The following is a 27900-nucleotide window of genomic DNA, read 5'->3' on the forward strand; positions in this document are numbered from 1 at the left end:
TGTGTGTGCATGGAAACATTTTTGTGTGTTCAATGACTGTTGGGAAGATATTTAGATTTAATTTTTTATGTGTGTGACATATGTATAGAATTGAAATTGTTTTAAAAAAATGTAAAATGGCTTTGCATTATGTTCCGCAAAGAGCTTTGATATAAAAGTGTACATAGAAATGTCTGAACAATGCGTTCACTCCTTTCAGATAGGTGCCATTGTGGTTATTTTTTCTAATCTGAAGGTTTGAAATTCACAGAAACTTGAATAAAAGCAATAAAACTAAAGCAACAACAATCATGGCCTCCTGCTTTGTCTATGTATATTACAGAATGCTTTTTGTGTAAAAGTTCATAAAGTTAAACTGACAGTCAGCTGAAGTTAAGATTATTTTACAGTGACCAGTATGTTCTGTTGTTGACAGATTTTCCATAAATAAGTAAAACCTAAGGAAAGGGGAAGGTGTTAAATTTGACAACTCAAGCAGCTACGTGTGCCCACTACATCGAGGTGTGTGTATTATCTGGAGGTAGAATCCAAGCACTTCAACAGGATGGACCAGACTGACCCTGTTCCCTGTTACTTGAAATGATGGACAAACGTGGCTCTTCTGAGATTTATGAGATCAAGACGCCACTCGGCCACTCGCCACAGGTAATTCCAAAAAAATGTTAATTGAGTCTCAAGTCATGCGTTGTGCATCCCAGCGTTATCCGAAAAAGCACTAAATTGGAACGTTTAATACAGAAAAGCGATTATTCACAGGCCATCACTAAGTTTGACTTCCCCTGCCTTCCGTAGGAAGAGGTCAAAGTTGACATCCAGCATGGCTGAGTTCTACTCAAAACAACTGTAGCTAGCTAGTTGAGTAGTGGAAAAAGCAAGCGTAGTTAAGGCCTACTTCAAAGAGAACGTACATTTGGAGCTATAACGTTACAAAAAGACCCAATACGTTTATAGATAAACAGGTAAGAAATGCGGATGTGTAGCTGTTATAAAAAGCTAAAGACACGTGGGTGGCTGGCTAGCGCGTTTGTTGAGCTTGCAAGTTAGGTAAGATGTTTGGCTTTTCAAGTAACAAGGGATTTCTAAACATGCATAGTTGTAACCATACAATATCTTGCACAAATTTCTGATGTACAGAAATGCTCACACGAGCACGTGTATATTTCGTTTGAGATGCTAGCTACTTAGCTAGACTGCCAGTATTGACTGCATTCTAACTGTATAGTTTGTAGCGATGGGTTAGGCTACAGTCTAACCGCTAATTGTTAAAAGAGAGGCCGTTGCTTGACGCCGTTAGAACCAGCGTACAGTTTATGAACATTTAACCTTTGATAAAAACAGAAGCTACAGAGAACCACTGTGAGCGTCCTTTGGAGTGACAGGCATGGACGTCTCGCACGACGAGGCCTGGTTGGTTACTTTTTTTATTTACAGACCATGCCAACTGCGTGCGACTCACTCATTGATGACATCGAGGACATGGTGTCGGCTCAGGATCCCACGCCACAGGACCGGCAGTTCGTCAGAAAGAACGTCGTGCCTCGGGCGCGGAGGAGAAACCTGCAGCCAACCAGCGAGGAGCTGCACACCGACAGGTACCCAACGCTGCTCGGTGTTCTCATAACAACGTTTGTATGGCGCTGTGGGACAGAACAGAACATCTTTTTCATGCTCCAAGTTTGCATTTTGAGAAAATAGAACTGCCTGCGTGTGAACGCTAGCATCCCTGTCCAAAATAGGTAAAATGGTTGGATAATAAACGAGTGTTGGTGATGACCGATGATCCGTATGCTGGCTAACTTTCCAGTGTTACGTTTTATGTTAATATTTTATGTGTTTATCCATTTAAACGTGCGGACGTTTCATTAAACAGTTCAGGTTCACTGTCGCGGTTGATTGTTCAAACCTGGCGAGCTCCTGTTTTGCTCACCGTTTCTTTGCAACGTCTGCAGTCAGCATGCAGTGTGCTCCAACTCCAGTCCTCCATTTTGCAGTATAATCCCGGGCACTCAGAAGATCTGGATGAGGACGTGGGGGTGCTCTCACAACAACTCTGATGGCGAGTACATGGCAGGACAGCTGGCTGCCAGTGGGTACAAGATGACAGGTAAGCACATGAGGTGGCATGCCTGGAAAATTACACACGTCCTTGCTGTGGCGTCAGGGTGGACGCACATCTTTAGCTCAGATGGCGCAAGGCTCTCTCCCTCTCCAGCAGCTGGTCAGGAATCAGTTCACCCCAGATCTTCATGAACACTGGCTGTTATGTGAGAAAAACACACAACTGACTTAAGATCAGTGCTTGGGTAAGAATCCAGTTCGGGTTGTTCATGTGGCTTTCATGTGGCTTTTCAGTGGGGCAAATGTAAGTTTTAAAGGAATGAACAATGTTGTCAGTGCAGAACACACAAGCAAGAAGCCTAAACACACAAATTGTTTGGTGGTGGTATCTTTTAAACTGTACATGAGAGTAGAGAAATTTATACTCATAGAAAAGTGTCACTTTTTTGCGAATGTGCAAAACAACATACCCTGCAGTAATACGAAGATAGTTATGATCGGGAAGGGAAACCCAAAGCTCAACTCTGATGGACCCCTCTTGTCTCTTGTTGAGTTGCTTTTTAACAAGTGCCTGCTTGTTAGCTTGCTGGTTTGCTTGTACTCTGATTGTTTCGTGACTGTGTGTGTGGCAGTGAGTGGAGTTATATATCTAACAAATGTCTGGTTGGTAGTTATCTAGCTTGTTGGTATATTGGCCTACCTAGCTTGCTGGATTGCTTTGTTAGCCTCATAATACGTCAAAAATGATCAGAATTTATATGTATGGAGTGTGTGGACAAAAGTGCTGTGTGGTCCGTATTTATTCACACTCCTAATAACACAGTGGCGGAACTAGAGTTTTATACATGAGGTGGCCAAGCCTACTTCCAGGGTTGGGGAGTAACGGAATACATGTAATGGCGTTACGTATTTAAAATACAAAATATGAGTAACTTGTCTTGTTGTGTACACAAATCCAGCAAATACATGTAATTTCTATGATGAAATTACATCAAAAATGCATTTAAAAGCTTACTTTTAAGACGCTACTTGGTATATGATAAAAAATTCAAACTTCTCTATTTTGTTTTTCATTTATTTAACAAAAACAGTGATAAAACAGTTTATTCTTCAAAATTCAAACAAAAACTTTGAATAAAACAGACTTTCTTTGCAGCAAGAGAGAGAGAGAGACAGACAGAGATAGAGAGAGAGAGACAGAGACACACACACGCACACAGAGAGAGAGAGAGGGAGAGAGGGAGAGAAAACTGGTGACGGGCAAGTGACTCACAGGAACAATACATACAGAGCCATTCAGATTTGCTCTAATTCTGAGAAAAGACAAGAGACAGAAAAAGATAAAGACAAAAAAGAGGGAAAGAATGAGTGAAAACCAGGCGAGAGGATTGCCATTTTCACAAGCAGTGAAATTCGTCACATAGGTGGCTGAACAAAAATTTAGAATAAAACAAAGACTTCCTTTACATCTGAAAAACATCCAGGTCTTCTGATTCATTTTTCTACATTTTTAGGTTTTTGTTTAGAAACAGCAGCATGTTTACATTTTTCCCCTTCAGATGGTTTCAGAATTTATTGTCATTGTAACATGTACAACAAAATTTGAGTGCAATTCTCAACAGTGCAAAAGATCAATAAAAAAGCTTGTAAAATAATCTATAAAAATAATTTAAAAGTAAGACTGTATAAAAAGTAAAAATGGTAGAACACAAGTAAAAACACCCAGAGATATCTACATTGAAAATTTGCACAGATCAGAAACATTGCAGAGTGAACGTGAACATTATGTTTTGTGGCATTTAAAGCTTGTACAGCTGTGGGATAAAAACTGTTTTTGAGTCGGTTTGTCCTTGTTCTAATGGCTCTATACCACCTGCCTGACAGTAGCAGTTCGAACAGAGAGTGACCGAGGTGGGATATGTCCTTCATGATGTTATGGGCTCTCTTGAGGCAGCAGGAACTGTGTAGGTCCTCCAGAGTGGGGAGGGGGCACCCAATGATTACCTCAGCAGTCTTGACGACCCTCCGAAGCTCTCCGTTGCCTTATCAGTTCTCCCGTCTTGGAAAAAACTCTCTCTGTGGGGACAGAGGAAGCAACGATGCCGAAGTATTTCGCTGCTAGTCTACTTCGGGATGGGAAAGTTTGTTCATGCTCTTTCCACCAGTGTAACGGGTCTTGGTCCCGGAGAATTACCCTTTCCTCTAAGTAGCGACGCATCTCAATGAGCGCATCAGTGCCTGCTGAGCGGTACTGTTGGGCTGACAGAGCTTGAGTGTCAAAATGAAACCATAACCCTCCTTTTGCTGTGGATGTGGTAGAGCTTGGTGTACGTGCAGAAGACACTGGGGAGGCAGAACTTGGCACAGACGTGGAGGCAGTGCATGGTGCTTGTGACATAGGCTCATGAATTTCTTGCATTTCTTTCAGAATTTGTCTTTTTACATTTTCCACGTTGTCTTGGCTGCGAAACGCAAGGTTTTTAAAATGGATGTCTAGGAACGTGCAAGCAGCAAGACTGTGAAACGTCTCAATGCCACGGAATCACCGTTGGCACTGCTGTAACAGTTCTCTGGAAAGTGTGTTTCCTTGACACTCCGTGGCTGCAGCTGCTCTCAAAAGTAGAGAAACAAGAGGGATCACCTTCGACATGGACATATATTTTGCTGCAGAAGTTTCTCATGTTGCCTCTTCGAACGGTCTCAGGGCCTCAATGGTTGGCTGGATCAAGTCCAGCTGTTCAGTGCTTAAGCAGAGGGCATTCTTTCCAAGTACACAAAGTGCGGTGATGACTGCTTCCCTCTGCTCCTGAAGTCTGTCCAACATATAGAATGCAGAATTCCACCTTGTTTCTACTGACTGAACCAGTTTATGCTCTGCCATGTTCAGCTGCTTCTGTATGTCTGTGTATTTCAAGGTATGGGCGAAACAGGGGTAGTACGTCCACCCAGCCTTGTGTACCGCAGAGACAACATTGGGACCATTGTCTGTGACAACTGCTAGCACCTTCTGAGTTATGCCCCATTCATCTGTTATTCTTTTTAGCTCTAAAATAATGTTGACAGCTGTGTGTTGCTCATGGAAACAACAGGTTTCTAAAAGAAATTCTTCCATTTGCCAGTTGTCAACAAAATGACATGTTACAGCCAAATAGGCCTCTGTGGACCTATTTGGCTGTAACATGTAAGATTTTTTTTTATATTATTATATAAATATTTGTTTTATATTAACGCCAATATTGTTTCTGAAAATAAAGACAATATCGTGATGTGCACCCTATGTAATTGTATCATAATAGTTGTTGACAGGCGGGGGCGGGCCCCTTTATCATTATTTAAGATAATATTGATCGCTAGCTAGCTATCTCCACATAGTTTGACTGCACTGGATTAGCTATTCAGATAGCTAGTAGGCTAGTAGGTATAGTATTAAAGCAAAGTAGCTAATACTAGCTATGTAGATACAGTGCCAAAACACAATTGAAATTTCACTTGTTCAAAACTGCGATTACTCGGACAATTTTACACTACGCATATAATAGGCTACATTAAATTGTTAAACTATCCTTTCTCACTCACAATGTATTTAGGGTGGCTCGTGCCTTTTCTAACTCATGTTTTCGTGTAATGTAGCCTACAGTTTTTGAATTAACATTTACAGTTCTGAAGAAACTGCGATGAAATGCCCATAGACTTAACATTGGGTGTTAACGTGGGGTGCCAAAATGTTATCCACAACAAAGTGAACATTCTAAAAATAACCGTTCAGAACCTTAGTTGAATGAACATTCTTTAAAAAAAACGTTACAATTAAAAACACAGTAGGTGCGTTTACATGGAGCCTAATATTTCGTTAATAATCGGATTCAAGATCAGTCGGAATGAAAAGGCTGAAGAGTGGGTATTATAAGGCAAAATCTGACCAAAACAAAAGTGGTGCAGGCACTACCAACTTTCCATTTTTTGGCATAATGGAGGAAATTATAGGATAACGGCCGCTGGCTACCGCAGCCCAAAATGGTGTGGATGTTGGGCTCAGATCGCCGGAGATCCGGAGAGTTCTGTCTCCGAGGAAAACATCTCTGGTAGCCTAAGTCACCTCTCTCTCCCACCTCTCACACAGTACTTGTACATTTAGATTACGGTTGTAGGCTAGATTTTTGTGTTCAATATTGCCGGCTACTTTTGAGGTTTAAGTTGGATTTTTGCGGTTTCTATTCAATATCCTATAAAGCAACCCGAAGTAGTAGGTATAGTGTAGCCACCAGTCCACTCTAGAACTAACGTTAGTTGGCTAGCTAGAGTATCTATTCCATTTGTACGCTTGTGACATGTAAAAGCGCACAAACTCTCCAGTCGCTTTCATGTAAACAGTACGTTTGGAATAATCAATTGAAAAATGAATGAAAAAAATGTGTGCATGTAAACATAGCTAGTGTTCAGAAGGTAATCCAAAGCATTTAGATTGTTACTTACCTTGAGTAATCTAACAATACGTTACAAATTACATGTTAGGGCATGTATTCTGTAATCTGTAGTGGAATAGCCTACATATTAAAAGTAACCCTCCCAACCCTGGCTACTTCACGGGGTCCATAGACCATGACAGAAAATTAGTATGTAACCCTAACCTGGCATCTAAGGAGCATGAATAAATCCTATTATTGCTGATTAGAGGTAGTAGGGCTGCCCATTAATAGTTAAACGTTAGTCGATGAGAAGAGTCTTAGTCGACAAAGTTTTCATTGGTCGGTTAGTCACAGAAAAAAAAACCCTCAAACTTCATTCGGGAGCTGCGCCTTGTCGTTAAAAAGTTATTAGACTATGTCGGGCAGGAAATCATCCAAAGTGTGGGATCATTTCGAGCGTGTAAAGGACGACCCCAAGAAGGTGACATGCAAACTCTGTATGCAAAGATTCGCCTATCATTCGTCGACCTCAGACTTGACTTATCTGTAGGGGAGTGCCAGGACGAAAGTAACAGCGATTTTCTCTGAGCCCATAGAAGTCTGATATGCCTGACTGCGTCAGCATGTACAGCATGCAACACTTACCAGAACCTCAAAAAAATCGCGTGGATACATCACATTTTCGCGGAGTTATACCCGAGAAGTGGTTTTCGATCACGGAAAGTAAATTCACTCAAGCGGTAATTTTTTTTGAACGACAAGTTGTGTCTATTGTTTCATTTTTCATACTCATGATAATTTGACAAAATAATTAGTAACACATCCTGGAGTTTGCCATGTCAGAGTTTCTCAGTTTAGAAGCAAGTCAGTCGTTTCTTTCGTCCCTCTATAACAACTATACTTATTATATTATTATAACGAAGTCGTTCCGCATTTGTACAAAATAGCCCCTGGTATTGATAGAACACACACGTGAGTTGGTGATCACAACGAAAATTAGTTTCTGTCTGTAACGTTATCTTTTAAAATGAAGTTTATCTGAAAAGTGTTACTTTCGTCCCGGCTCTCCCCTAAGTAGCCTAACGATATTATTATCCCCTTGTATCCCATTGCATGTTATTTATTTTTATGTAGTGTAGTGCGCTGTTGCGTTGCATGGTTCCTTATGCTTTCATTAGCGCCACTTAAAAATGTTGGTTGCTGATTCATGTGTGTTCTTGTTTTGATGGCTGTGGCATTTTTATTGAGATTATATATTCATGAAAACAGTGACCCTCTCCAGTATGTGAGTATAGTACTGTGTGTGTGTGTGTGTGAGAGAGAGAGAGAGAGAGAGAGAGAGAAAGAAAGAAATTGAGCTGCAGTTCCCAGATAGAGACCCTGGCTATTTATAGTATGTTAAATTCACTTAACCCTGGTGGACCGGGTTAAGTGAATTATCACTTCTACCTCTTAGGGCTGCCCCCGATCAAAGATTTTCCTAGTCGACTAGTAGTCGTTAGTTCAAGCCATTAGTCGACTAGTTGTCGCACGTTTATGACATTAATTTAATTAATTAAATATATATTTTTTGGGGGCATCAGAAAATGGTTTGAGGTCCAGGGCTGAGGAAGAATGTTATACGTAGCATTGTTAACACTGTGTTACGTTACAGAGAAATACAAAACTGTAATAATGAGCCTTTAAAATACAAATTTATATTAGATTTAAAATACAAATCGGACAAAATCATCTATTGTTACAAGTTGAAGCTAAACTTAAATTCTGAACTGGGCAGGTGACTGACTGCTTGGTAGATGCTCTGACCTGGTGGTGGTAGACTGGGTCCTTGTGAAGTCTGACCACACTGACTCTGAGTAGCCTCAGTTAGGGAGCTGCTCTGGGGTCTGGTGGTGATGCAAAGGCTGGGGTCTGTTTGCACCTGATCTGCCTGTTTGTTCTTTAAAAATATGTCTGATACCTCTCCCTTTATTTTCATAATTGTTTAAATTGACCCTATGTAAAAATAAGACGACAGTCTATGGTTACATCTAAGCATCCAATTACCCAATCCAATCTAAATCTTAATTACAAATTCCCATTATCATAACTGTACCTTAAAATCAACTACCAGCCTAAGTTACTAGTTAGATCATGGCTAGCCCTACTCTGCAGTAAGTAGCTATAATTTCTTACACCTTTACGATAGCAAACAGACTATCTGCAAATTATGGTAATCTTTTGAGTAACGTTAACAGATTGATAATAACAATTGTTCGTTTTGAGTTCAAGTACAAAAATCTAACTGAGTTAATGGATTTCAAATTGCTAAATATTAACTTGCTGAACACTGACAGCTCGTATACTGTAACTTACGACGCTGCACTGTATATGCGTGGCGTGTATTACTAGCAGATGTAAACATAACGTTAGGCTAAATTGGGAACCGATCTCTCTTATCTGATTAACTGTCTGTTATGGAGCCAAATTGCCAATATGCATCTACACAGCGACTCAACTTTAGTAAAAGCTGTTCAGGAAACCTAAACCCGATGCTAAACCTTAAAACTTCAAAATGGTGCTTTCGCCGCAGGTCTGCTATCGCTGTGTCAGTCGCTTGCGTGACTCGTGAGCTGTGACAATATTCTCTCTTCCTAGTCCTTGATTTGAGGACGCCACCAGATGTCAAAATAAACGCTTCTTTCAACAAGAGCTGAAATGAGATGTCAATCAGTATCAAACTGCCATTGACAGCAAATGAATTTTTAGGGTGGCACCCGGGGTGGCCAGTCAGATATCAGGGGTGTCCAGTGCCACCACGGACACCCCTCTGGCTCTGCCACTGATTACATAGGAATAGAAAATATTAAAACAAACTATTAAAATATTAGAATATTGGAATTTAATGATTATTTAAATGTTATATTGTAATCTTAACAGAATTGCGCAGAGTAGTTGTCTGCTTCACAAATAATGAGTATTGTTTCTGAAAACAGTAGGTACACGTTCATTCTTTTATTATGAGTATGGAGGTTACTGTGTTTACACGCTAGTGAGCCACTTTACTGTGGTTTAGGTATCTGTAGTGCTCTGTGTTTTTAGTGGGTTTTCTCAGTGTCCTTTTATGAAGTTTATTGATTTGACTCAATCATTAAGTCATCAGTGTTTATTTTTTTTAATACAACCTGTGTATGCTTTCTGTAGCGTCCTCACATGCCATTCAATCACAATCACGATGACTTGGATGCAATTTCAGAAAAAAATTGTGAGTCATTGTTCATTAAGCGGGGTGTTACATTACATTGTATTCATTTAGCAGATGCTCTTAGAGTGATGTCCAGCACAGTGTTGTTTTTCAGATGACATTATTAGAAAGATGACTTTAATTTCTGTTTCATACATTCATTTATTGAGTGCTCCCACATAGTGCTTAGTGCTAGCATAGCAGGGTCTTACCTCACTAAAGCTAATTAAGCAAGCTGTACAGGGAATGGAGAGGCCACATATGCATGAACAGGAAGCTTTCTGTATGTGCAACTGGGTGTTAGCCATCACAGGAAGTTGTATCTGAGTTTCTCTACACTTAGTCCTAAAGCACTCCTCAGCTTTTGCAGATCATTATTTCCAGTACTTCCTCTTTGGGCAAGACCTGTTTTCAGAGGGAAAGCGTACATGGGTATTTGCAATAGACTACATGCCAGTCTTATACTGATTATGTGTATTACTTATGCTACCTATGAATGCACATTAAATTGCATTTCAAAATTTAGTGACACTATTTCAAACACCAATTTTGAAAAACTATTTGTCTTTTTTGTTTTATTAGTGCTAAACCTACATATATCTTCACAAAGACGAAAACATAATCTGTGAATAGGTGATAATTTTTGCTTGAATGAGGAATATGCTTTGATGAGGTGTTCTCTTCGGGCTATGCAAATGGATTTAAGCCTTGATCTTGTGGGTGGGACAGAAATTAGGCCTCATTTTCTGTGGAAGGAACACTGAAACTTATTCTTAATGTTGATTCTGTCATTTCAAACAGGAAGTGGTGTGTAAAATATTTTAAGCATGAGACTGTCTTTAGTTTGGTCCTGGAGTACCTTATTCCAGCAGTTCGTGTTCTCCTTAAACCTCTAACACTCAGGAAAGGCCAAAGCCTCTTTCACATACAATTTTAGCTCCACTTTAGCTCCTTGATCAGCTGTTATGAGTTTCCTGTGAATTTGCTATGGCTATGGATGAAACTGGATATGTGAAAGCTTTGGGTTAACTCCTCAAATTGTTCAGTGTATGTGCTCGTGACCTATTTGTCCTGTTCAGTTTTGGGCTTCCTGGTTGTGCCAGACGGAAGTAAAATATAAGCACCAAATAATGTGCTGACAAGACACATCTGTTTTCTGTAAGTTGGTTCCTGCAGGACTACAGTAAAGCCACTAAGAAATAGTGAATGACGTTTGCGCCAAGCTAACCATGCCCACAGAAAGGGAGGGAATATTATAGCTGTGATTGAGAATAAATGTCTCTTTGATCATTCGCAGATACAATGAATCGCCCAGTAGGTGGAAAGAAACGGCTGGGCAGTTGGAGATGGAGAGATAGAAACACTGTCTTTGTGAGCATTGAGGTAATGGTAGGTGCTTTATAGCCTGAAAGCACTGAAGCACAGCTCTGTGGCGTGAGTTCAGACTACTGCAACGCTGCTGTTGCCCGCCGTGAAATGCGTGTTTCAAGCTGCTGATCACCTGTAGTGTGCTCCCCTGTGATTTTTGTGTGAGTGTCATAATGTTTTTTAGTTTAATGATGTGATCAGGTCTGGTCTTCCACACTCTAAGGGTCTCTGCTACTAGAATTTGTCCAAGGTAAGACACCTGCCCGGTGGCATTTTGAAATTTACCTTTAATTAATTTCTGCCAGCGTCCTCTTGTTCTGCTGGCAGAACTCAGCCGGAAGTACCATCTATAGTTCACTTCATTAATCCACTTAAAACAAGTAAAAACACTCTTGGCCTTCAGGCTCTTTTTGCTTAGACAAAAGAGATTAAATCTCCTAATTCTCTTCTCATTATTTACATACTTGTAAATAAAAGGAAATTGCGAATAAAGGTATATAGTAATAAAAGATACAGTATGTAATACATCCTTGTGCTTTCATGCCAGCATCTATGTCCTTCCTACAGTGCTGTACTCAGAGCTGGAAAAGGTACTCTAAATGTGGCCCGACAGGTGTTGTGTAACATAGATACGACCTCCTTTAATTTGTACTAAATTCTTTAGCCTCACGCAAACATCTATAAGGGACATGGCCAGCTTCACAGTGAGGACCGGAGGCAGCAGAGTTGAGGATGGAGGACACTTGTAATGTACCAACATTAAACAAAAAAAAAAAAAAAACACAAACTAATCTGCACAAGCCTTGAACACTCAGGTGGAGATGGCAAAAATGCTGGCTTGGTGCAGGGAGCAAGGATTTCAAGCCTGTTTCCCACTTATTCCCCAGTCTAGTGTATATCACATGCTGTGCTTTTCAGTGATGCACTCCTACTGAACTGTTAGAGAATTGTTCCATCAATTCTGTATTTTCTGTGAAGTAATCTTTTAACACCCTGGTGACTGAAGGCATAAAGGGAACATGTTCCCCTAATATTTCCAGTTCTACTTATCAAAAATTTGTATCATTATTTGGGACCTGAACTGGCGGTGATTTAATCACCACTGCGGACTGTTAAAGAGAGAATTATTTAGTAGGACTGGTATTAAATTTGTATTTGTATTTGTATTAAGTGTTTTGGATCTTTGTATTTCACTGTTGGTTATCCTCAGGTGAATAATAATCTTGAAGATATTAATTCAGTATATAACTGCGAACATTTGCCAAAGTTGCCACGTCCTTACTGCTGTCTTCCTGTTCTCACTTGGAGTGAAGATCCAATTGCAGGCACTCTCATGTGAGGCAATTGACTCCAGTTCTTTCAGGATGGGGGTTGTGATTGTTAAATACATGTAACTTCTGGGATTAAACTGGAGCATGTTATCCATTTGTCTCCTTATATTTACAGTTGTCACAGACAGGTGTAGTTTGAGGTGCATTTTAAGGAGGCCACCCCTGATGTTGTCTTAGCTCATTGTGTTGGGGTTAGCACTTGAGCTGCATAACAGTCCAGTGTTACTTCTGGAACTCCCATATCTCCGTGTACTAATGTGACAGCTATCGCCTTACAGTTCATAAATAATTTAAGGACATCATTCACGCGACTCCAGATTGCCCCTTGAGCTGCAGGTAGCACATGATCATATGAAGTAAAATGATTAAACCCTGAATTCAGGTCACACTGTCATAAGTTATGAGAAAAATCCTTTCCGTTAAAACCTGTTAGTCATTGTCCATATTCAAATGATTTCTGTAATTGCAGTGCATTAAAATGTAACGGTGCATTGGCTCGAAGATGCAGATCAAACGCAGGGAATGTTCCTGCATGAAGAGCAAAAGACATGCCTACGAGACAGAGCCCGTCTCTTTCTCATCTGAAAAAGTCCCCGTTTAATATTCAATACAATCGCAGCACAGTAAAAGCATAAAATGGTACCAATACATAAAAGTGCTTTTCTTGCCATTAAAATCTCAGAAATGTCCTGCGAGACTTAAAATTACAATACCGGGAAATAACATCTCTATACTTCATCCTGGCACTAAAAATGATAAGAAAGAAGTGTAAGTCATGTCTCTGAAGTAAGAAAAAGACAAGTGTGATTGTACTCGCCAAGCAAAATAAGGGATTCAGAAACAAGCCTACCTAAATAAAATAAGCAGCCCCCCAATTTCAAGTCACACTTCTGTCCTTTTAAAGAGTTCAAAAAGTATTTGATTAAAGTAATATAATACTGTATTTCCCATAAACTATACACAGCTCAGACAGTGTCTAGGAACCAGATTTCCACTTTTCAGAACAATCTGAAGAGATGAAAGGATAAATAATTTAATGAATTACAAGCCACCAGTGTGAGCAGCACAGAATCATGTTGTTAAAGACGCCACTAGGTGGCAGCCTAAGCACAGTCATGAAACAGGAGGCAAGCTAATGCTCACTTTCCCCTGGCCCTGTGGAGAGACGGGATAAATGATCGAGGAGGAAAAAACTCCCTCCCCTCGCCATAGTTAGCCTGCTGTTGCGATCGCAGTTACACGCTTGGGTTGCATGCCTGCAAGTCTTTGAAAAGCACTTCACCGAGGCCCTTGCAGGAGGGGCGGGGAGCTGGGTGCGCGGGCGAGTTCATGGTAGTTAATGAACAGTTTGGAGCTTGTCCTGGCCTGCTGGGGGGGTGGTGGTGGGACACAAGGGACCCCTTGTGTCGCTCCGTCTCCGGCGTCGCCGACCCCGCATCTGGTTGTTATCAGCACGGTGGCTCGAAAACAAACTCAGTGTTGGAGCTAATCAGCCAGTGAAAGAGGGGTCATGTGGAGCAAGACGGCCCTGCCCGAAGCTAACCAGACACGCCACTTGCAAACGGACTAACCAAAATACAGGCGTTCGCCCCTCCCCCCCCAAAGCCCTCCGGGGGTTACCTTTTAGACTCTAATAATTAACTTGGAGACATTTCAGTCAGAATATGCAGCCTGGGCCACAGCTGTGTGAAATTACAGAAGACTCGGCCAAATGAGAGAGGGCGTGTAAACAGCGTGTGGACCTGGCCAGGTCGCTGTGTATCTTTTCCCTTGCTGTGGCTCAAGGACGCTGTTGACACAGCAGTGCGGTCATGCAAAGCCGTGTCCATTGTGACAAAGGCGAGAGATCAAGCGCCACCCCTCTGTCTGCGTGAGTTTGCGTTTCAGGTTTCAGGCTGTTTAACGGTGTGTGGCTGTCTGCCTCATTGAGAGTCAAATGCAGCCCTGTCGGTTCGTTGTCAGCTTAACGGCTGAAATTAGCTCAAATTTAGCCATCTGTTACAGATCTAGAAATCTCAAACAAAACCAAGAGGCTTTCCTTTAATTTTTATAAACTGTTTTTAACTCCTTTCTAGTTCACTATTATGACATTTGAGCTCTTGGTACAGAACAGCACTTTCAGGTCAAGTGAAAAAGACTAGAGGAGAATTTTGAAATTTTTACAGCCAGCAGAAAGATGGCATTTTAGGTTGTGAATAATGGGTAATTTCAGACTTTGAGAGACGGAAGGCTTTGGCGCTGAATCGGGCAATTCCTGCATGGGGGAGACTCCTGAAAAGCAAATGAAGGCACATTCGCTCAGCGGACCGCGCTCTCGAGGGCACCCGCTTTCCTGCAGCATGTACTCGTTGAAGACGCCTCTTTTGACTGTGAAAGTTGGCAGCCAGAACAGAGCCCTCCCGCAGTTTGCATGCGATTTGCATCTTGCTCAGACGGCAGAGAACACCCAGGTTACCAGGAGGGTTCCTTGATAGGTGCGGGGGGGGGTCTACCCGTCTACCCCACTGTCTATGTTACAGCGCTGACGCTGCTCTGAATATTAGCCCTCTGGGCGTGAGCGCACACACACACACACACACACACACACACACACATCCAATAAGGGTAAAGGGGGGGGGGGGGTCCTCCACATCTGCAAAGAGGCATTAATCACATGCTTCAAACATGCAAATTCAGTCCTGCTCCCAGAAGGCTGAGCAGCACTGTGAAATGTGCTCTAATTGTCTCGGGTCCCAGCAAGCTGTAGTTTTCCATCAGGAGCGAGAGCAGGTGCCCGAGCTGAGCGCCGCTGACACGCCATTTCTTAATCCTCCCCCTCCAGCCCTGCAGCCATGTCGGCAGAGTGTTGCCCTCCAAGCAGGAAGTGCACCGTTTGAAGACTAATTGCGATCGCTGTTCGTTTGTTCCCCGTTTTCATTTTTTGAAAATGGCGGGCCTCTGCCCATGGCCCCTGCTCCATGGTTCCTGCCCTCCCTGTCACTCAGGTGAGGAGGAAAGTGATAACGAGCAGGAATGCGCCAGCGACAGAGAAGGGCTCATGCAGGCGGCTGCGTTGCCCTCCCTTCTGTCCCCGGAGCTGTTACACGTGCTGACAAACCTAGACATGAGTTCTAAGGGGAGAAATAACTCTGAAACCATGGCTTTGTAGGGAAAGGTGAATACCAACAACATGGAGGGTGGCTGGTTGGCGGCATCTATGTTTAGATGAGAATATGTTGGAGACTGTGGCCTCTGGGAGAGGTGAAACTGTCATGGCCAAATCGGGGAGATTAAAAAGGAAGCTGTGTGCGAGAGTGTTTTAGCCCTGGCCTTATGTGTCTCTTCCCACCATGGCTGGCCTGCGCTGGACCACCCTCTGCCAAAAAGCTCTGAGGCGGCTGAGAGAGTGTCTGCAGGAGCACCGTGGACCTGGGGCTGAAATAAGGACTGGGAAACGTGACCCGTGCAGTTTCCTCGTGCAGAGTTTGAATCTCACCAATGCATTGGCTTGTAAGGAAAGCTCTGCACAGAAAGTCTTTTTTAAAGAACTCCACTGAAAGACACAGAATTATGCTGTTCATCATTGAGCATCAGGGAGACCTGCACAAATCAAACTATTTTTCATGTTGTCTTTTGACTGAGGTCTTCAGTCCTGTTCATTGGAAGATCAGGCTCCCTTATCTTGTCCCTTGGTGTCATGGTGTTGCTCTGGTGGATTTAGCTCAGGACACAAATGAGTGTCTGATTGAAAGTACTGGCTCTTACAAAGGCCAAGGATGCAAAACAAATGACGGAGTTCCCCTTTAATTCAATCATGCCCAGAAAGGCTTTTTGCCTCTGTTGGTAGGTGAGTTCTTCTCATTACCAACAGGTGGCAGTGTTTACCTATAAAAGGAACAGGAACGTGGCCGTGTCGCACAAGCGGTTAAATGTCCCGGCAGCCTCATGAATTTACAGCAGTCTTGAATTGTATGATGTCAGACTTGATTTGTGGAAACACTTGTTAAACAGCAAGTAACTTTTATCAGTGTCTCTGTGAGAGAGCTCACCTCTATTGTTTGGCTTGCGTCCCACACCACAGGCCGTACGGAGCCTCTGGTTCATAAATGGTGTGACACTACAGTCCTGTTTGCTGAAAACAGTGTTGTGTTTATGAATGACTTTGTTTATCTTCCGTTGTAGACCTTATTTGCTACTGTTTGAAAGACTAGAATTGGAACATTGAATATGGTGGTAATCATCGGCTCCACTGAATTCTTGTTATGTAACGGCCTACCTATAGATGGCGGTGTTTACCCACTTAAAAGAACTGGACTGAACTTGAATCCATGCTTTGCTTGCCAGGCATAAACTTCATAGAAAGTCACTGGATTGTGTGATACACACACACACACACACACACACATACAATTTTTTTTCCTTTTTCAGTTTTATGACAGACCCAATACAAATCTGAATTGCATAGGGCATCAGTAGCTGCCCTGTATTCATTTACAGTCATGTGAGTGCATCCTTGTACTCAAACGGTTTAAGAAATTGCAGATCTACTGACCGCATAGTACAATGTCTATGCTATGTTACGTGTGTGGTAGTGGATCTTGGAATGGGTTTTGGTTCTCTACACATATATGTTCTGTCGATGTATATATGCTGTTGATGTTAGATGGCACCAGACATATCTGGATATAGATTAGAGATGGTTCCCAGTGCCGTTGCTGTTTACAGCGTCAGTGAGTTAGCTTATCTCATTTGCTCCTCCTTTAAATAGCCTGGCAATCGGGACTGGACAGAGCAATGGAGAAAAACGATCTTACAGGGAAAGCATTGAGAGAAACACACGTGCGTTTAGGAGTACTACATTAGTGGCACGCGGGTATACGCGTGTGTGTGTGTGTGTGTGTGTGTGTGTGTGTGAGAGCGAGTGTCAGCGTACACCTTGCAGCCGTGGCAGCTCATTCATAAAACAGACAGACTGAGGCTGGAGCTGAGTGGCTGAGCCCTGGCTACGCAACATTACAAGGCGCACGGGCGGCCAATGAGGACGCGGCAGCTCCGGCAACCTCGGCTCCTTCCTGGAGCGGCGGTACAGTACGCACCCGAGCATGCAGTGCGTTGCAGCACGTAGCACCTCTCCGGCTCCCTCTGCATGCCTCTGTTTCTGCCGGAGCGGGAGGGATGGAGGGTTGGAGGGACGGAGGGATCAACGGATGGAGGGACGGAGGGAGAGACGGAGGGGAGCGGGGGTGGCACGGAGAGCCCGGTCACAGAGGGACTACCTTGTGTGCTGCCTGAGGAAGGCACCTGTGGCTGGCGAGAGAGCGCAGCCGGAGGATCTGGAGCAGGGCAAGCTTTCTGGGAGCGTCTCGTCACGTCGCCCTGCGTTTTCAGGCGGACTTGCAGGCAGGCGGCTGGTTTGCGGAGCAGTCAAGCCTAATGCAGTTGTGTATTTCTTCCCTTCTTTTCCTCCAAAACGAACCGTGGTACACAGAAAGTGGTTTGTTCCAGGTCTCCTTTAACAGGCTGGGTACAGAAACCCAGCCAGACGCACCCTTCCAGGCACTGACAGCAGGGCTAATGATCTGTGGTGTTAAGTTACTGAGCATCACTCAGACCAGCCAGAGTTATTGTTCATACAAATATGCATGCCTCCCCTATCTCCCCGGTCCCCAGATAGTTACTTAAATGAGCCTTAAAGGTCCTGGCTGGTGTCTTGACTGCCTTTTAAAAAGTGTTTGAGCGTTGATGTGAGTGTTTCATTAAACAGGTCACACTGGGAAAACGCTGGAGAGGCATCGTTCGTGCTGAGCACAGACACACTTGCGTAACAGAGGTTGAGCACTCTGTCTGCCCGAGCTGGGCCCATGCTGGGGCAGCAGCGAGGGAGAGAATCTCAGCTGGTCAATCCTGGCTGGTTAAAGTCTCTCTTGGCTTGTCTTGGTGAGAAGTGGCTAGCTTATCGCCGGGTCCTCTGAAGGACGCTCCTTTGGTCTCCAGACCCCTCAGACAGCATCCCAACTGCCATGCCTCTTTGCCTTCAGCGCTGGGCCAACCTGTCCCAGGATGGGTAAAGCTCAGTGGAGCGGCTGTGGGAGTTTGCCTTTGCTGCTTGGCTTGTTGACCCTGTCTGAAGGCTCCAGAGGTATTGCATAATATAATGGTAGGCATGTTTTTTTGTGGGTGGTCCCCTTCACCCTTTTGTCGTCTCTGAGACGAGAGTGGCCAAACGATGCCGACCTGCAACAATGCCCAGCCGTAAAACCTCCGCCATAAATGCTCTAATCACGAATTTTCACAAATAACCTCCCCCCCAACCCAAACTCCCAGGAAAACCTCTCTTCACAGGTAGACATCCATTTCTGACGAACTTGTTTTTCCATCGTATTCTTGTCGCGTTATTCTGGAGGCTTCCGCTTCTCTTAATGGCAACTGTTTGAGAGGGCTGTGGAGCTCAGCGTTCTGTACGTGTCTGCTGTTTGTTTATACGGATGAACACTTAGCATCCCCTTGCTCCTGTGAAGACTCACTCCTGCAAGTTAGTAGGAGGGTCCCTAGCAGTGCTATGACCTGTCACTGCCTGGTCCTGCGGGTTGATGACACCGGGACCAGTTTAGGTCCCCTCACGGCTCAGTTGCGCCTGAGAGCACTATCAGCACTGGACAATCCATTTTTATCAGTCTTAAATTGACCCCTCAGAAATACAAGGGCGAATCTGCTTCCCTGCACCTCTGAGCCTAAAAAGGTGGTGGGGGTGCAAAGGTGTTGGGATTTTGACCGGAGTCTGTACGCATTGAATAAGTTTAGCGGTGGTTGCAGTGAGGATGTGGCGCCTGGCTCAGGCACATCTCTAAAGTTTCCCTCTCTGCCGAAGCCAGAAGGAGTGACCTTTGACCCCGCCTTAAGAACTCTGAAATCCAGCATTCAGAGCCAGGGTCGGGGGGAGGCACGGGTTGGCCCAGATCAATTTATTTCCTGGCTGTGAGCTGGGGGGAAGGGGGGGAGGGGATTGAGCGGGACCTCAACTTGGCACGTGATAGGGAGGCTGTCTTAAGTTTGGGAGACAGGGAGACACAACATTGTTGTGTCTCCCTGTTTGCCGTTTCCAATCCATCCCAAATCTCCCTGTTCGCCAATGCCAATGCCAATGCAAGAGTGCAGCTCAGACATGGGTGAAAACGTGGTGATTCGCTGTGACAGAGCTGTGCTTCTTCCCTGTAATATTAATATTCCCCAAGGTAGATTTCACAGTGATCGCCTCTCAGTAGCAGAGAAACAGAATAATCAGAAGGAAGGGGCCATCATATTGCTTTAGACACGAGGACACGCTGTGAGGCATAAGAATGATTACAGCTGGGCCTGCTTTTGTGCCTGGGGAAGGCTTTGCTGTTTTTTTACCTTGGAAAAAAGTTGAATGAGCACCCCAACCATTAGGACACATTCTCCTGTCGCAGAGCACCTGTGGTTGTCAGCGAGCGGCCTCGCTGGAAGAGTAGTGTTTACCACTCCTGAATAGAAAACCCTGAACCTCCAGCACAACGAGCGAAAGAGACGAATAATTAACATGGCGGAAGGCCCATTGTGTCGGGAGCCTGGGAGAGGAGACGGACCCTTTCGGAGCGGAGGGCTGAAGACGATGCTCAAAATGGCTTTTCAAGGCTGCTTTTCAAAGCTGCCTCCCCACCTCAAAAACATAATATACTTTGAGTCTTTACCCATCAATTTTAATGACCACATTAGTTTTACCACCTGCTGGAACTGGGCGCTGTCGCCAGGTGACCTGAGAAAAGAGGACTTGTTTGCTATTAATTCTGCATGTCTAGACTCTCGTCCCTCTCTGCAGAGACTCACCAGATAAATACAAATGATTTGGTATTTGCCTCTCTTTTTTGTTTTGTTTTTTTTTTGAAATCATAAATGCTTTTTAAAGCTCTACCTGTTCTGAGAGACAGCTGTAATTTGCATCTGGCATATCCTGTTTGATGTACGAAAGCGAAAGGTCTGACTGGAAATAAATGGGAAAGCAGTGACCTTTCTGTTTTGTGGAAATGATGAATAATTGCTCAGATTTGGTGTGTTTGTGAAATCCTGGGGATGAAAGCGCCTGCCCGTCCGTGGACGCTGGGGTGCTCATTGTGTTTCAGACCGTGGTGAGTTCTGCTCTTTTTTTTTTTTTTTAAGCATTTTTTCTGTGATAAACCAATACGGCGCATGTCACTCCCGGCATTTGACGAGCTGAGCTCACACAGATCTCCTGCAGACTGGCCCCAACTCCCTCTCTCTTCGACGTCAAAGAACACAAAGTGAGCCAAAATCGTATTTCGGTTTGAGAAGATCCATGGCTTGATATAGATTACACATTAGCTCTGTTAGCAGTTTCCTCGCAATTAGATTGCCGGTCGTCCATGGGGATGTCCTTGAAAGCACCCTCCTGGTGTTGCTGTTTATAAGAGTCCTCGGCAACGATGTTAATGTCCCATATAGCACTTGTCGGTTGCCCGTTCGCCTGACCGTGTTGATGGCTGTTACCCCAGCAACGACATGGAGCAGTAGCCAGTACTGTGGCTTCCACTCTGATGGGCTGTCTGTAGACAGGGAAGTGTGCTTAGGTTGGATGTGCAGACTGGGAGCTGGAGGAGGGCTCAGTTCCTCGGGGGTCAGCAGGGTGTGGGGTGCATGGTTTGCACCTGTCAGCCATATAGATTACTCCTCTGAAGGGCCTGAACCTCGTTTGTGGTTTCTCGGGTGCAGCAACTCAGTTGTCTCAGGTGCATACTGAAAAGCAGGCTGAAGCAGGATGGCTGTTAATTGGGTTTGATAATTTCATTGAATGAACTGACAGGCCTTACAAGAGGCTCTCAGTAATGATGATGATTAATCAAAGCTTGGTGTGGCCCTGAAAGAGAGGGTGGCCAAATTCTCCTATGCAGTGCACCTCAGCATTAGCACTTGAGGTGACTTGTGTAGTGAGACTTTAGAGACTGCAGAGTGTAGTGTCTGATTGGTGCTGTGGAGATTACCAGGTGTCTGATTGGTGCTGTGTAGATGGCCAGATGTCCAGTTGGCTCGTCTCCCTGCAGTGCAGGGTGCAGCTGTTCTCTTGACTTGCTCCAGCTTTCCATACTGCAGGTGCCCTGCCAGAGTGGGGTCAGTTAGGCCATCAAAGTGCTGCTTTAAAAGAGCTGCCAGCTGCTCTGTTACGCTACAGCTAACGGTGCAGGAGTCACAGCTCCCAGCCCCTGCCAGACCCCTGCTTTAAGACTGAGAATTGTACTGACCAGAATGATGTTTCAGCAGGAAAGGGGCTTGGAATCCTGTGTGGTGTCTGCTACTTGGCAATAGACCCTCCCTACAACTGCTCTGACAGAAAGATTAATTTCCAAATCCATTGCTCACAGGCCCTGTCCAAACTACCATTTCCTTTGATGGGCACCAAGAAGAGCCCCTGAAATTCCTTCCCAGCGCGCCTCTTTCACCACCATGCTTGTAATATATGACATACCAGATATACCCCGATCGGCATATGGAAGCTGTATGTGTGTGTCAGGTCTACATCCCCATGATCCCCTGTGTTTGAGAACCTGGAAAATGTTAGAGCTGAACAGCAGCAGCAGGGAGGTGGAAATCACACAGGGCAGTGTCCCTGTCCTGGGTTGCTCTGCTGTGTTTATTTTCCCATGCCCTCTTATCTTTGTGTGTGAGTGTGTGTTTGTGTGTGCGAGTGTGTTTGTGTGTGTGTGTATATGTGTGTGGTTTCGGCTCTGGAGGTGTTGTTTCACCTCGCAGCCCACCCTGGGCCGTGGGGGGCGAGAGGAGCATACCTGCAGATGAGGTGAGATGAGGCCAGTGCGTCGCGGCAGCAGGGGCCAGACGGTGCAGGCTCCCTGGAGGACAGAGCTCCGCCGTGGCTGTGAGCGCCGGCTGCATCCTTAATGCGCACTGCAGAGAGACTGCAGCTTTCTAGGGGCTCCCAATCTCTGTCCCAGCCTGTAATCTTCCACAGACACGCATTCCCCCCAACAGCCACAGTTTAAAGCGCTCTAATGGTGCAGTCCTGCAGAATTTTAAGTACCTTCCTGCCACTGTGGGGAACAGCTAGGAGAGAATTGAGTACAGCACATCCCCGATTCCAGATTGATTCATCTTAATTAATAAAGGAGAGAACTAGACAGACACTGCGTGATGTACTGGCAAAAAACAGTTCCACTCTAGTGCTTTTAAAAAAGCACTATTTTTGGGTGTTGGATGTGCTGTTTCAGGTAGATTGGTGTGTGTTTCAAGTGGGTGTTTTGATGTCTGCTGGAACTCTGCAATGTGTGAGTGTTTGGATCAGGGCCTCATTCTTCTGACTTGTTTTTTTGACCTACAAAGTTTTCCCTCTGACTAAGGGTCTGGCAGCAGCTGCCCTCTGGTCCCAGCAACCCCGGGTGAGAGCGCGGGCGGAGTGTTTGTCTTGTCAGGTTTCGAGGCAGCCTTATCGCTGTTAGCGCTGGCCGTGTCTTTATCTCCGTCTGGGGCCACGGTGTGTGTCTGAGAGTGATGTCAGCGACGACCATCTGCTGCTCCCCGGAACTACGGGAGTGCTGTCCTGTTCTTGGAACAAGGGCGATGAACAGCCCGGGGGGGGTCAGCGACGGCCTTCTGTCTGCCCTGCTCCCCTCTGGGGAGAACGTGCAGCGACAGGGTCACCAGACGACGGCCCGACGTGCCCCAGTTCCCTGATCAGAGGGATGACCCCTGTGGAAGCCCGGGTGGCTGGGGAGTGGAGTGGGGAGGCTGTGCCTGTCTGTGTGGGGAAACTCCAGCTACTGCCCACCATTACTGACCTACGCTGCCCACTCTCATCACTGCCCCCATGCTCTCATTACTGCCCCCACGCTCACATTACTACCCCCACGCTCTCATCATTCCCCCCACACTGCCATCACTGCCCCCACTCTCTCATCACTGCCCCCACACTGCCATCACTGCCCCCACGCTCTCATTACTGCCCCCACGCTCTCATCCCTGCCCCCATGCTGCCCCCACGCTCTCATTACTGCCCCCACGCTCTCATCATTCCCCCCACACTGCTATCACTGCCCCCACGCTCTCATCACTGCCCCCACACTGCCATCACTGCCCCCACGCTCTCATCACTGCCCCCACGCTCTCATCACTGCCCCCACGCTCTCATCACTGCCCCCACGCTCTCATCACTGCCCCTACACTGCCATCACTGCCCCCACTCTCTCATCACTGCCCCCACGCTCTCATCACTGCCCCCACACTGCCATCACTGCCCCCACGCTCTCATCACTGCCCCCACACTGCCATCACTGCCCCCACGCTCTCATCACTGCCCCTACACTGCCATCACTGCCCCCACTCTCTCATCACTGCCCCCACACTGCCATCACTGCCCCCACACTGCCATCACTGCCCCCACGCTCTCATCACTGCCCCTACACTGCCATCACTGCCCCCACTCTCTCATCACTGCCCCCACACTGCCATCACTGCCCCCACGCTCTCATCACTGCCCCCACACTGCCATCACTGCCCCCACGCTCTCATCACTGCCCCCACGCTCTCATCACTGCCCCTACACTGCCATTACTGCCCCCACGCTGCCCCCACGCTCTCACCACTGCCCCCACACTGCCATTACTGCCCCCATGCTCTCATCCCTGCCCCCATGCTGCCCCCACGCTCTCATTACTGCCCCATACTCTCATTATTGCCCCCACTGTCATTACTGCCCCCACACTGCCATTACTGCCCCCATGCTCTCATTACTACCCCCATACTTTCATTACTGCCCCCACGCTCTCATTACTGAACCCAAACTGCCATTACTGCCCCCATACTGCCATTACTGCCCCTATACTACTGCCCCCCCCCTCCCCCCAACTGTCATTACTGCCCCTCACTGTCATTACTACTGTCATCTGGTGCACACACCTGTAGACACTATGTCAGAGGCTGTCATGCATGGGGCCAGTGCTTTCTGTGTGTGAGACTATGTAAGATATGGGCAGAAAGTTTGTGTTGAGTGGGCTAATGGGTTGGATGCTACAGTGCATTCCCTCTTCAGCCATCTGGGCCAGTCTCTTGCCTGCGTGAGAACTGATTTTCATTGTAGTTCCACACTAGCAGTCTGGCTCGGCACTCCTCCCTCACCTCCTCTCCCACCCCTCTGTGGCTGTGGTCTGTCGACGGCCGCTCCAGTCTCAGCCTTGGGCCGCATACCAGACCATACAGCCCAGCTGTCTCTTTTTCTGTCTCTCTACCTCGTTTTCTCTCTCTGTCCTAGCTGCTGATGCTCTTATTGGAGTCTACACAAAGGGAGGGTGTTATGCTGGAGATTTAAGATTTAAATAGGATTTGGTATTTGTATGAGTCTGACTGGTATCGATAAGCACAGGGTTTCACACAGCCTGAGGATGGCTGGATCTGCCTCCCAGACGTCCTCAAATTTGATATCAGAGAATGGTAAAGCGGAGATGGGGTGAGACCAGCTGTAGCCATCTGAATAATCCTTTAAAAGCTAGTCCTCGCTGCTGCCTGTCTTAAGAACTGAGGAGATGGCCTGCGCCTGTCTGCTCATGTCCTCTGTTAGAGATGAAGTCCAGGCGTGGAGGTGAAGACTCAGAGTTTGTCTCTGTTAACTGTCTTCAGGACTGCGTCCGTGGTGACAGACCACTGTGTGCCAGACCTCCATCAGGAAATGATTGTTTTCGCACAATCTAGATCTCATTTTTGATATTCAGTAAAAAAAACACGTTTGCATGTAAGAGCTGTGGATCTGTGCTGCACATACGGACAGGCTTGCAGCATCTGTTTCAGCTGACGGGCAGATGCATGCGCGGCTCTCCCACACAAAGACATGAACGTGGAGCGGTTTTCTTTCTTTCTTCTTTCTCTCCTCCTCCCTCCTGCTGCCTCTTCTCCAGTTGTTTCTCTGCTAAGTGCATCTCTCACTCAGATAGCGGAGCGGGCGATCGCAGACACGCTGGCGATAAACAGCAGGGCTGCTTTTGTCTCCAGCCGGAAAATGGCCTTTCTCCATGGAACCGTGTCACAATTCCACCGATAATCTTATCTCCCCGCAACCCCCCCTCCCACCACCACCAGCTTCACCAGATCTGGGGACAAAAAGCCCATATTTAATAAGAGGCCATTGGCGGTTGTCAGGTCGTTACGGTGATGTTGACAGATTGGGACTGCACGTTAGCTCAGATTTTCGAAGACGGTGAAAAACCAAACCCTTGTGCCACGCGGACCAGCGGGAGAAAAACGCTGTTTATTATTCATAATGAAAATTGACTCAAAATTGCACTTTTTCTTTTTTTGTTGTTGTTTATTAATTATGTGTTAAACTAGATTATACTATGGGATTTCGGTTTTCTTCCCTTCCCGCCTGCTAAGTGCCCTGGGCAGCTTTGTAGGAAAGCACTTCTAACAAGTCCACACACAGGATTAACCCGTCAGGGCTTTCATGAATTTCTTATAAATCAGCTTTTGATAATGCTGTAATTTCCTATAAAACAAAGCTGCCCTGCAAACGGAGCACTGAGAGGGTGCATTTTTAATGGTGTTTGGTGGGAGAGCATGCTTGAAGACGGGAGGCTTTTGCATGCCGGTGGTGTGGGGAGAGCAGGCGGGGATAAAAGGACCCCCTCGCTGGAGGCATGGTTCAGAGTCACCCTGCTTAATTGTGCGAGCATTCCTGAAGACCTGATGGAGGAACGCTTGGAGACTCCCCACGGAGACTCCCCACGGAGACACCCCCTGGCGACCCACGAAGACGCCCCGCCTCGGCGCCCTGCCTTGACGCCCCACCTTGACCCTGGTTGTGCTGCTTGGAGGATGTGTTGGAAACACACGGCCGAAATACATGCTGTCAGCATCAAAATCAAAACCATTGAGTTTTGGGGGTGGTAAAGCAAAGGTCTTGAATTTGTAAACAGCAGTGCATTTGTAGGGGCGCACACCACTCTGTGGTGTGGCAGCTACTTGGTGTCCTGCTGGGCCTTTTGATGTCACATGTCTTCTGGACTCAACAATTAGTTCACCAGCATTGTGTCATTGGGTGCATTATAGCCAATGATACTATGACAGTTAGAAGAGGTGCCGGGGTAATTAAGACGGCTCACCCGTTGGTTTTTATTTATCGCCAAACTTCACTGGCCCGGATGTCAGAGAGACATGGAGTTCGCGTCACCTCAAAGTTGGAATCACGCAGCTAGTGAAACAGAGAAAGTGCCGCAGTGCTGGTGCTTAACAGCGTTAAGTGTTTGTTCCTCAAAGAGGTGGCAAAGTAAGGACATGGGATTACGGAGACGTGTGTGAAGCATGTAATGTGAAGAGATACTGCCAACTGCACACGGTGGTCTGTGAGCCCCACCCCCTGTCCGATACACCCCTATCCATCAACAAAATTACATTCACATTTACATCTCAGCACCTCCAAGCAGCAGCTGTCCTGTCAGTTAAGCGCACCATGCATGTGTATTACACACAATGCCTCAGTTCCTAGAATCATTTGAATAGCGTGATTGTGATTCGTGATGGAGGGGAAAAAATAAACACAAGAAGGAGGAACTCTAGGGGAATCTGCAGAACTGTTTTTTGTTTGGTGGGTGTGTTGGCGTTTTGTTTGTGAAGCGGTTTGACGTTAGAAATAAACAGGAACATGAAAGAAACATTCAGGATTTTTCTCTGGGCGAATATGATCATTCTGTGTTTAGCCGGTTTTGTTGCACTAGGATTACAGCAGCGCAGAGCTAGCTTGTTGATATGTTGCCTGTAGGTTCAGTCGGAAGTCCCTTAGAGCTGTGTGATCCTCAGGATGCTGAGGCTGAGTTGAAACTGCTGTGCAAGTCTCTGTGTGAAAGGCAGAATGTAAAAGTCACGATCAGATGTGGGCGCGAGACGCAGCGTCTGTTTGAGCGGATTGATCAAATGGACCACATGCCCCCGGCCCCAACAGGGATGGTGTCGTAATGAATCTGCGTGTTTAAGTGGGTCAGCGGCCCGCCGGCGGAGTGCGCCGGCCCTGAGTGGGCCAGCCTGTCTAATTAACGTGGAACCTGAGGCGTGGAGCCCAGCCGCGCGCCGCGCGCCTCCTTGGCCAGTCTGTCCCCCTCCCCGTTTCTCACCCTCTCTGTCCCTCCCACCTGTCTCGTCCCGCTCGCTGGCGCCGGACCACGTGTCCCTGAAAACCTGCCGTTTGAGCACCGGGCCTCTGAGGGAGCAGGCACACAGACAGCTTTTACTCTATATGGCCTGTGTGTACATGTGCGTGTTCCTGAGAGGCATAGGAGGGGATGTTATGTTCCCAGCCCCGTGTGTTTGACAAGAGCTCAAACAGCTGGAGAGCATCCACTGCACTCTCCCCAAAATCGGCAAGAAGGACGGTGTGTCCTGATGCGCCCCAACGTCCCATGGGTGGCAGGTTCTAATGGGGCACAAAATCTGGCCTCCTGCTCAGTCCCACTGACCCTGGCCTGTTGTGTGCCTGTAAGGTCCTGTCCAAAGCATGTGTCATCAGGGTGTG

General features: G+C 46.0%; 1 protein-coding gene across 1 annotated transcript in view; it reads left to right on the forward strand.

Annotated features, from left to right (window-relative positions):
- The first annotated feature begins 811 nt into the window (after window positions 1–811).
- The window catches only part of cdkal1 (CDK5 regulatory subunit associated protein 1-like 1), a 315495-nt gene continuing 288406 nt past the window's right edge, over window positions 812–27900 (forward strand). Inside the window, exons 1-3 of the mRNA XM_036537880.1 lie at window positions 812–959; window positions 1432–1592; window positions 1992–2104. Coding sequence (XP_036393773.1) covers window positions 1435–1592; window positions 1992–2104 — 271 coding nt within the window. The 5' untranslated portion in view covers window positions 812–959; window positions 1432–1434. The remainder of the gene's footprint in view (window positions 960–1431; window positions 1593–1991; window positions 2105–27900) is intronic.

Source organism: Megalops cyprinoides, chromosome 10, assembly GCF_013368585.1.
Source record: "Megalops cyprinoides isolate fMegCyp1 chromosome 10, fMegCyp1.pri, whole genome shotgun sequence".
Classification (NCBI taxonomy): domain Eukaryota; kingdom Metazoa; phylum Chordata; class Actinopteri; order Elopiformes; family Megalopidae; genus Megalops; species Megalops cyprinoides.